Raw genomic sequence first — 11,146 nt, forward strand, 5'->3', positions numbered from 1 at the left:
GCAGCTGTGTCATTTTGAGCTGCCGGTCCTTGGTCTGCTGACTCAGCAGGTGCCGCAGAGGTGAGTGGAGATGTGGAGAGGTGCAGAGGGCGTGTGAAACGTTTCCCCCGCAATGGAGGGTCCAGCAAGCGAGCTGCAAGCGACGGCGGGGAGGCTATCAGCCTATGAGAAAAGAAATAGGCAGCAAGGGCTCCCAGGGAGGTTGCCATATCCTCCTCGCCCGGACAGCCCAAACCAAACAGCTCAAAACAGGCACTTTCCCTCATCGTGGTTATAATCGAAATTAGTCTCTTAATGTCCAAAAAGCTCACAGATGAGGTGAGTGATGATAAGAAGGAATCAAAAAATACGACCTGTAAGTGTCTCTGATGTGGATCTGCCGCCTGGATAATGCTCCGACAGTATTTCCAGAGCTGGGCGAGCAATTCCTCCTGTGAGACGGTCCTTGAGTCCGCTGGGCCCATAATGGCAGGATCGTTCTGTCACGGTCTGGGGGCCAGACCGTGGGGGGTGTTGGAGAGAGGGCCCAAACGCAGGACTTAGAGGAATGAACAGTGGGTTTATTTACAGTGAGGTAAATGTACACCACACAATAATTCTCCAAAGTGCTCCCTCGACTCCCGTGACGTGTCTTCTCCCAAGTGCTGGTATCCCGTGCTCTCTGCCCCTGTGCCTTCACACACCCCGTGTGTCTCGCAGTCCTGTGTTCCGCTGTCCTCCTGAGGAAAAACAGACACAGCCGTTACGGCACCAACTCCGGCAGGCATACGCTCAACAACACTCGAGACACTGACGTGGAGTCTAACTCAACGATCCTGCGCCGGAGGAAGCTCCATCGCTCTGTTAAGTAGCTCCCCCGACGATCCTGATCAGAAGCAGGTGTGTGGGAAGCTAGGCGTGACCAGCAGCTGGCAGGGCCACACCCATCAGGCCTGCAGGTGGCTGTCCTTCATCCTCCAGCCACACCCACCCACACACGCACACACACACACACACACCAGCATGGAACACAAGAGCACAGTGCAGCAAACATACATCCAAGACACAAATAACAATAAAGGTCCACACTGTTCACGAACCCCGAGTCCCCGGAACCGGGTCCGTGACAGTTAAAGGGTGAATAAACACATGAGCTGCTTCAATATCGATACGAGTATTGTTGCCCCAATATATACTATATATATATATATATATAGTATATATATATATATAGTATAGGATAGATAGATAGATAGATAGATAGATAGATAGATAGATAGATAGATAGATAGATAGATAGATAGATAGATAGATAGATAGATAGATAGATATATAGATATAGATATATCTATAGATATATAGATATAGATTCGTTTTATAGATTCATTTTAGAATCCATGTTCATCATGGCATGCCTTTCTTAACTTATAACTTATATTTGAAGTTTCTGGTTACCCATTACTGATTATCTATCTCTCTGTATATCAGGCTCTCTTGTCATCTCATGACAGTGTTGCACAGTCAGACTATGAGCCTGTCTTACCCCCTCTGCCTGATGAAATACCAGAGGATGAGGAGGCAATGAGGATTGTGTGTCTTGTAAAGAACAACCAGCCTCTGGTAAGACATAAGCATTTTCCTCATAAATGTAAACTTTTGCTCAGAAACACAGTTTCGTTTGCAGTTCTTGAGTTTACACGAAGGACCTTATGTTTTCCTATGAGTATATATTCCTTTTTAAATTGTAAAAGGAGTAAAAGGAGTTAAAAATCCTGGTAGCTTTAGTGCAATCAGTCACCCATGTCAGGAATCCGTAGCAGGCAGAGGTGTATATTTGTCTTTTCTCTTTTCAATTATAACTACTCAGAATAATTTGACCAAAAGGTCCTTTGAGAGTATGTGAATGAGTTGATGAATGAATCATTCAAGACCAGTGTTTCATCCAACAATAATTTTTTGATGACCTATTACCTAGTATTTTTTTAACTGTCAGCTATAGAAACCTATAAATATACATAAATGTGTTTTTGTCATTTTTTGTCCTTGTTTTTTGTTTTAGATAAGCTAAGGTAGCTTAGCTTTCTATTTACATGGCGTTATTAGTCTCAATATCTATGTCGTCCAAAACTCTCTGAAAAAAAAATGACAAAAAACATTGCTTATAAGCACAATCCAGAGAGTGATTACATTTTCAAACAAACCAAACAAATTAGTAATATATTCCTGTAAGATAGGGATGCAGAAATGATCACTTTTGTTAAACAGAATCTATGAAGTCAACAAGATGGCTTGTTGACTTCATAGATTCGATGACAAATCTGAAGGTAGCCTTGCAAGGTGCCCTCAGATTAGTCATAAAGTAGTTAAGTCTTAAATTGCTTAAATATAAATTACATTATGTTAACTTTAAAATGTTCTAATAAACCCTAAAAACTCAAAGTTTCTCATCTTTCATTCATTAAGAGTGGAGAAGAGTGTAGAAGGAGTGTAGGAGAAATTCACAGCCGCTGGAGCAGCCTGCACCGCTTTACATTGGAACGCCTCATCCCTGCAAGAAGAGCTCAGTCAGGGGAGGACCTCAGAGTGCCCGAAAGTGAAGCAAAGCTTCCCCTTGTTCATAAAGACGGCAGGTCCCACCCCTTTCTCCCTCGCTATGAATCCACAGGAAGTTGCTATTTGTGTTCACCAACTGTAAAACTTGGGAACAAAGGACTCAATCAGTCAGCTCCCTCTGTTTTGAACCCTGCTACCTGCACTGGTAAGAGGAGGAAGAACAGATGATGACAGTCCATACAATCACCAATCATCTGACCATTTTCATTTGATCATTCTTTGTCTGTATTTAAGCCATCAAATATAAAAAAAAAAACAATGGCAACATATCATAGAAACGCAGGCCATCCATCAGTACCTTCACTAATCATAATCGAGAATTCATTCTTTCTTGTATCTAATCATTCTAGTATTTGGTACTTTCTGGGCAAATATTTTCATATGTCTAGCAATGGCAATGAAAGGCAACAACCACTTCATCTATCTTGGTGTCATTCCTCAGTGCAACTAAGTGTTCATTTCTTCATGAACCTGCCATCATCTGGCAGTCTATAAGTCTTTTGGGCTTTCCTGCCATTACATTTCTTTTCAGACATAGTTTGCTAATGTCTTTCTGTTCTCTTGAACTGCAAATTTATTTGGTGGTTCATTTTCAGAGGAACTCAAACCCAATGGGAAAGATGGTGCTTCAACCAGAGAGAGCAGTGATGACTACGCATACCCACCTCCTCCAATCCCAGCTTACAGTTTTAGCCTTCCCAACTCTCCTGTGTTGTACAAAAAAAATTCTACAGGAGGACAGTCAAAAAATATCCCCACACCTGGAAGGACCTCCTCTTGTCGTGGCATGAACCCTCTTAGATCTGGCACTGCTCCTTCTAGTCCTGCAGCTAGAAGGAGTACTCAGGAACAAGGGGTCAGCACTATCTCCAGAAGAGATGGTTGTCAAACCACTCAAACCAGACCTCATAACACACATCAGGAAGAGTCTTTAAATCATCCATTAATGTTCCACTACGCTACAGCTCCTCGTCACAATGAATGCCAGAACATATCAAAACGTAAACAAAATGCGCAGCAGCAGCAATCAAGACACCATAATCAGCGTGCTGAACTCAAGAAACAGTGCAGTGTGGAAGAGCTTAGGTCCACTGTTCAGATGGTGGCCAGCAGTATTGAACACAATAGTCAGGATGTACGCCAACTTGGTGAGAGGATGGTGGCAGCATCAGAGATTATCACAGACAGCGTGGAAGAGAACGCCCAGGCACTTAACCTGCTTGCCGAGGTGGTGGACAAGCTTCAGGGGCTAATCATAACCAAAAAACACCTCGAGTCATCTCCTTCACAGAGAAAGACACAACAATATCCACCCTCACCTCCTCCAAGGGTCTCCTCATTATCTCCAAAACTTGTCCGCAAATCTCCAATACCATACCCAGGCCCACTCTCACCATCTTCTTCCACTACTTTCTCCTCTTCTTCCTCCACAAGTTCTTGTGCAGATGACTTTACAACATCTAGGAGTCCAACACAAATTAATGGTGGATCCAAAAGGATGGTGGCAGCTCCTCAGAGGGCAGGTAGGGGTGGTAATAATGGACAAGTGAGGTTCAACACTGGAACCATTTCAAGAGCTCCTCTGGAGGACCAACAAGACTGTAAGAGTACAGGCTGCTTAAAAACAAAGAAGAAGAAGAAGAAAGAGTAACTAGACTAAAAACAAACCTTTTCATCTCTTTCCAGCATTTGTACTGGAAAAACTGTGCCAGTGACAAAAATACCTAATGTCTTAGTCTAAAAAGAAATATCAGCTACAACAACATATGGACTTTTTTTTTTTTAATTTGAAGATTTTTTCGATTTTTCAAACAATCACTCAAAGGAACAAAAGCAAACAATATAAAGGTACAAAGCAATTTCTTTCTGTCTTATTTTCGTCATCTAGTCCAACTATTCTTAGAAAGTATGACAGCTTTCATTTTTTTCATCAGCTCTGATTTATTATTTTGGGTTCTTGACTATGATGGTCTGAATATACACATTGAGCAAAAAAGGAGGAAAGTGTTTAGGGTTAAATTTATTTTTAATAATATTTGCTATGGATTATTTTGTACATGTTGAACTGCATTCATCTTGACTTATTGTTTGTATATTTACGTGGTATCTATTGCACATCAAATACAGCAATAAAACCCTGTGGAAACACCTAAGAAGTTTTACATTATTCCACATATAGAAACATCAAAATTAATTTTCATGAGCACTGTTTTAGCGCCTGGTTGGAGCTTATGTAATTGGCATTTTTTTAAAAATAATTTAGCATTTTCATTTCCCAAAACTATGGTAGCAAATTTGCAGGACTACTAAAGTTATCCTTAATTTTCATGAGCCCTTGCTACCAGTTTGCTTCTAGCAATGGCCTGTAGTGGACATTGTATTGTGTTGATAGTGTTTACCTTTAGAGTCCCCATGATATTTTGATGTAATGCAAAATGAGTTAATATCAAATGCCCAAGCATTAAAATATAAAGAAAAAAACCCTTTAGTTATCTATTTAACTTTGATCTACCACCAGCACTAAACTGTGTGGTTTTGAGTTGAATGTATGTTCAGCTGCTGGGTGTATTATGTTAGTGTGTATATTGATATTCCTCACAAAATGGCACAAAAATGGAAGGCCTTATAAAAAAAATAATAATAATAACTGGCGTACAAGAAGAGCTTTTACTTAATTTGCTGATTTTTTAATGAGGATCTCATGAAGAGAAAATGTGTTTAAACAAAGTATTTATTATTTACTTTTAAAATCGTGTACTTTTAAAAATTAATTTAGTCAAAATTTTCCATTTGCTAATCTTAGAAGACATTTTGCCTTTGCCTTAAGATCTCTTGTCACTATTTTTGCTTGCTTTTTACTTTGTTGTTAAATTTTGAACAACTCTCTATCTGTTAGGGTGCAACTATAAGAAAGGATGAGGCAACGGGAGATATCTCTATTGCCCGGGTGATTCATGGAGGATTGGCTGACCGCAGTGGTATACAAGTATTTTAAGTGTGTGTGTGTGTGTGTGTGTGTGTGTGTGTGTGTGTGTGTGTGTGTTACATGTTTAGACAGCTTTGTGAGGACAGAAAATTGACATGCCACTATACTTATACAGTCGCTTATAACAAAATGTCCGTCCGAGTTTGAAGGTGAATGTGGGTTTAGTGTCAGGGTTACAATTAGGTTATGGTTAGGTTTAGGCTGATGGTTAAAGAAAGCAGTATGTCAATGAGATGTCCTCACTAAGATATGAAAATGTGTGTGTGCGTGTGCGTGTGCGTGTGTGTGTGTGTGTGTGTGTGTGTGTGTGTGTTGCATGTGCATTTTTGCTTATGTCTGTGTGTGAGAGATGAAAACATCACGCCTAGCAATAATATGTCTTAATAAATATGGGTTTTTGCCTGTATCAGGACTTCTACATCCTGGAGACCTATTAGTGGAGGTAAATGGAAACCCAGTGGTGGGCCTGGAACCAGAACAGGTCATCCATATACTGGTATGTTATCAGCATCTGCTAAAAATAAGAAAAACATTTTTTAAAAGAAAATACTATTATCAATGCTATTGTATGTATTTTAGAAATATTAAAGGCAGTTTTTACCACCTCATTCAAAAGCCATTTAAAGTAAAAAAAAAAAAAAGAAAAGAAAAGAAAAAAAAAGAAAAAAAAAAGAAAACGAAAATGTTAAACACAAGCTTTATAGTATTAATAATATGTATAAATGATAGTATGACAACATGCTTGGTGAAAGCGTGTACATTTGATTATTAAAAATAATTCTCACCATGTATACTTCTTGTGTATGACTTTCCTTGTCAGGCCAATTCCCAAGGCACTATCCTGTTTAAAATCATTCCAAATCCATCTCAGGCCATCCTCAGCCAGACACCAGTAAGAAACACAAACTTTATCACTTTACCTCCAGTATCACTTTATTAAAAGCACATTTTGTTGACATTAAACTTACTTATGAGCAGGAAAATCCCTGTACAATTACTGACATGATTCACTGATTGTTATTTTCCAGGCTGGTGTTCCAGGTTTAAAAACATGATTTCCCTCAGTACATCTGTGAATGTTTCACTTTTTGATTAATTTATTTTTTAATCTGCAATAAAACAAAGTTTATCTGTCTGTCTTCCAGGTATGTATGAGGGCAATGGTAGACTACTGCCCTCTGCAGGATTTTTCCATCCCATGTCCAGATGCAGGAATGGCATTCAGCAGAGGAGACCTTCTTCAGGTGGTTGACCAGTCAGATGGACAGTGGTGGCAAGCCAGGAAACTGCCATGTGCTACATCCTGCGCTGGTCTGATTCCCTCGGCCAGCATGCTGAAGAGGTGAGACGCACTCACATACTGTGAAGATGTGACGAACTTACAGGCCGCAGCCAGAGGAAGCGGTTAGTTTATAGCTCTGACATTATGAGAGTAAGAAAACATTTATAACATAATTCTAAGTAACTTTAAAGGGCTACATCACTTTTATTCTGCACATTTAACTGATGGCAAAGCCTTAACACTGTTAGGTAAAGTTAGCTTATAATAATGTCAGAAAGAATATATCTTTGCAGTTTGGCTCCATGATTTTAGCTTAAGACTCTAATACATTGGTTGCATTTAACAATTTATTTCTCTTTCTACAGTAAACAGAGGGAACAATGGTGGTGTCAGCCTTTACAGGTTCATACCTGCATCAGACCACGTGAGGAATCATGGTTGTTATTATTAAACATGTGCTTATTTAATGGTTTATATATTATATGTACATTTATTGCAGAGTTGTTTGTAACTTGGATATTTCTCAGTAAGTTTTACAAACCAGTGTGATTACATGAAGCACTTTTAATGTATTTTTTAGTCTTTAAAATATTTGAAAGATAAGTCAGTCACTACAAAAATAATTTGTTATTTTAAGTCGGTGTGTGCATAAAAGTTTTTTTTTCTCACCTGTGTGTAAATCTCTACCTGCTGTGACATAAAATGAGCAATGCTTTTAACGGCTGTTTATTTTTTCTGTTAACCCTGCTGCCCTTAGTGACCCTGACTGCTAACGGTGGGTGTGACATGTGAAACATCCTCCATAATAGTCATTTAATGTCGTAGTTTAGTTCATTTTATTTTTCTGAGTGTGCTTGTTTGTTAGCTTGTTTTGATGACACCTTTTTTTATTATTATTATTCAGCACTAATTACTGTTATCTGCACTAACCTGTCAGTCAATTCCTAACACAGAGAGGTGTCGCTTAGGCTAATAATAAACCACCAATAACAAAAACAAGAAACCACAGAAGACTTTTTTTTAAAATCATTGAATAAAACTATAATAATTGAGGTCTCTGAGACTATTAACAGAAACAATAATCTATACTACTGGTATACAATATCTCCCAAACATCACTTGTTCGTCATGTTAGGGAATATCTTGTAGTCAAAACCAGCTATCCATGCATGCATACTTATCCAGAGTCAATCACAGCTTTCATAGGATGAGAATTCTATGAGAAATCTATCCACAGGTCACCAATCTACCAAAGAGAGAAATACAACCATTCGCACACATGAATCACCAATTGAACTACAGTGTTAATTAAGCTGCTTCTGCAGCTGCTTATTTCATCTTCTGAGAGATCTCAAAGGTAGAAACAAGAGCTAAGATCATGCCAGGCTGCTCCTTTCACAGTAACTGAAGTGTGTTATGTTGTGTTACAGTCTGTCACATTAACACTTTCAACCAAACATAGTTTTTTGTGCCTTTCAGCCATACAGTATGTTGTCTTTGTTGGTGTATTTAAACCCAGCTACATGTATGTGAAAATAAGCTTTAACTAACTTTTCTGTTATTTTGTTCCAGAGGAAAATCCTGCAAATTCTGATGAGAAACATGCAATAACAGGTGAACATAATAAATACATATTCATATATATTTTAAATATTTAGTTTTTATATACGAAAGCTATGCATTATTCAACAACCCATTGAATGTCACTATTTTTTTTTTTTTTCAGATCTGGAGGAAATAAATTTTGGTAGGTAAGTCTGTCCAGTGAGGAATGTGTAAAAAGTGCAACCTTTTGATTGCATGACACTCATTGCTGTTCCTTTCTATTTCTTAGTGGGGGGTTTTCTCATATTTATGTCTATTGAGTTTCTCATCAATACTTTAGAGTGACAGACAACCAAACAACAAATTCTTTACACATGAATAAAAAAAATTATCACAAATTATCATAAAAACAATGATGCAGAAAACTGTTGTGCCTCATGTGAACAGTGCTAGTTGAAAAGATAAATTATTTAAAACAAACAAACAAAAAAATATATGTATAATATAAAAATAAAAAAAATCCCCACTCGCCCCTGTGGGCAGTCAATCCTTCAAGCTCGGGTCCTCTACCAAAGGCCTGGGAGCTTGAGGGTCCTGCGCAGTATCTTAGCTGTTCCCAGGACTGCGCTCTTCTGGACAGAGATCTCCGATGTTGTTCCCGGGATCTGCTGGAGCCACTCGCCTAGCTTGGGAGTCACCGCACCTAGTGCTCCGATTACCACTGGGACCACCGTCACCTTCACCCTCCACATCTTCTTGAGCTCTTCTCTGAGCCCTTGGTATTTCTCGAGCTTCTCGTGTTCCTTCTTCCTGATGTTGCTGTCATTCGGAACCGCTACATCGATCACTACGGCCGTCTTCTCATGTTTGTCTACCACCACTATGTCTGTATCTGGAAGTCCCACAGGATCTTAGCTCGGTCATTCTCCATCACCCTTGGGGGCATCTCCCATTTTGACCCCGGGACTTCCAGGTTATACTCGGCACAGATGTTCCTGTACACTATGGTTATGGCGTTCCATGTATGCCTTGCCTGCTAGCATCTTACACCCTGCTGTTATGTGCTGGATTGTCTCTGGAGCATCTTTACACAGCCCGCACCTGGGGTCTTGCCTGGTGTGATAGACCCCAGCCTCAATGGATCTTGCGCTTAGTGCTTGTTCCTGTGCTGCCATGATTAGTGCCTCTGTGCTGTCTTTCAGTCCAGCTTTGTCCAGCCACTGGTAGGATTTCTGGATATCAGCCACCTCCTCTAACTGCCGGTGGTACATACCGTGCAGGGGCCTGTCCTTCCATGATGGTTCCTCGCCTTCCTCCACTTTCTTGGGTTTCTGCTGCCTGAGGTATTCATTGAGCAGGCTGTCAGTTAGGGCCATCTTCGTGATGTATTCGTGGATGTTCCTTGTCTCATCCTGGACTGTGGTGCTGACACTCACCAGTCCCCGGCCCCCTTCTTTCTGCTTAGCGTACAGCCTCAGGGTGCTGGACTTGGGGTGAAACCCTCCATGCATGGTAAGGAGCTTTCTTGTCTTGATGTTAGTGGCTTCTATCTCCACCTTTGGCCAACTTATTATGCCAGTAGGGTACCTGATCACGGGCAGGGCGTAGGTGTTGATAGCCCGGATCTTGTTATTACCATTCAGCTGATTCCTCAGGACTTGCCTGACCCTCTGCATGTACTTGGTGGTTGCAGCTTTCCTAGCAGCCTCTTCATGGTTCCCATTCACCTGTGGGATCCCCAGGTACTTGTAACTGTCCTCTATGTCTGCAATGTTGCCTTCTGGTAGTTTGATCCCCTCCATTCTGACTACCTTCCCTCTCTTTGTTACCATTCGACTACACTTCTCCAGCCCGAACGACATTCCGATGTCATTGCTGTATATCCTGGTGGTGTGGATCAGTGAATCGATGTCTCGTTCACTCTTGGCATACAGCTTGATGTCATCCATGTACAGGAGGTGGCTGACAACTGCTCCATTCCATAGTCGGTATCCATAGCCAGTCTTGTCATTTATCTCTCTGAGGGGGTTAAGGCCTATGCAGAACAACAGTGGGGACAGAGCATCTCTTTGGTAGATCCCGCACTTGATGGTGACTTGTGCTATGGGCTTGAGGTTGGCCTCCAGTGTTGTCCGTCACATCCCCATTGAGTTCCTGATGAAGGCTCTCAGGGTCCGGTTAATCTTATATAGTTCTAGGCATTCCAGGATCCAGGTGTGGGGCATTGAGTCATAGGCCTTCTTGTAATCAATCCAGGCAGGACAGGTTGGTCAGTCTGGTCCTGCAGTCTCAGCTGACTGCTTGGTCTGCCAGTAGCTGTTGTTTTGTGCCTCTGGTATTCTTGTCCATCCCTTTCTGTGCCCCGCTTATGTGTTGACCCATGTGCCTGTTCATCTTAGCCACTATGATGCCTGACAGGAGCTTCCACATGGTGCTGAGGCAGGTTATTGGTCGGTAGTTGGAGGGGACCGGTCCCTTCTGGGGGTCCTTGAGGATCAGGACTGTCCAGCCTTCAGTTAGCCATTCTGGGTGTCTCTCGTCAACTAGCAGCTGGTTCATTTGTGCTGCCAGGCGCTTGTGGAGTGCAGTCAGCTTCTTCAGCCAGTAGGCGTGAACCATGTCAGGGCCTGGTGCTGTCCAACTCTTCATACTGGAGACCCTTTCTTGGATATCTGCCACTGTGATGGTTACTGGACCCTGTTCGGGGAGGTCGCTGTGGTCTGCCCTCAGATCCCTAGCCA

At 41.2% G+C, this 11,146-nt stretch overlaps 1 protein-coding gene across 4 annotated transcripts in view; it reads left to right on the top strand.

The window, feature by feature from the left end:
• Positions 1-11,146, top strand: part of LOC102308795 (MAGUK p55 subfamily member 4) — a 42,173-nt gene that overhangs the window by 8,230 nt on the left and 22,797 nt on the right. Inside the window, exons 6-14 of one of the 4 annotated variants that reach the window (XM_042215413.1) lie at positions 1,468-1,599; positions 5,489-5,570; positions 5,989-6,074; positions 6,399-6,470; positions 6,724-6,920; positions 7,226-7,284; positions 7,618-7,635; positions 8,433-8,474; positions 8,587-8,607. In XM_042215413.1, the coding sequence (XP_042071347.1) occupies positions 1,468-1,599; positions 5,489-5,570; positions 5,989-6,074; positions 6,399-6,470; positions 6,724-6,920; positions 7,226-7,284; positions 7,618-7,635; positions 8,433-8,474; positions 8,587-8,607 (709 nt within the window). Of the gene's footprint in view, positions 1-1,467; positions 1,600-2,442; positions 2,738-3,188; positions 5,572-5,988; positions 6,075-6,398; positions 6,471-6,723; positions 6,921-7,225; positions 7,285-7,617; positions 7,636-8,432; positions 8,475-8,586; positions 8,608-11,146 lie in introns of those variants that run through there. The other 3 variants (XM_042215415.1, XR_006053217.1, XM_042215414.1) reach the window with 3 other exon arrangements.

Source organism: Haplochromis burtoni, unplaced genomic scaffold (genome assembly GCF_018398535.1).
Source record: "Haplochromis burtoni strain Fernald_Lab_line unplaced genomic scaffold, NCSU_Asbu1 Contig_714, whole genome shotgun sequence".
Classification (NCBI taxonomy): Eukaryota; Metazoa; Chordata; class Actinopteri; order Cichliformes; family Cichlidae; genus Haplochromis; species Haplochromis burtoni.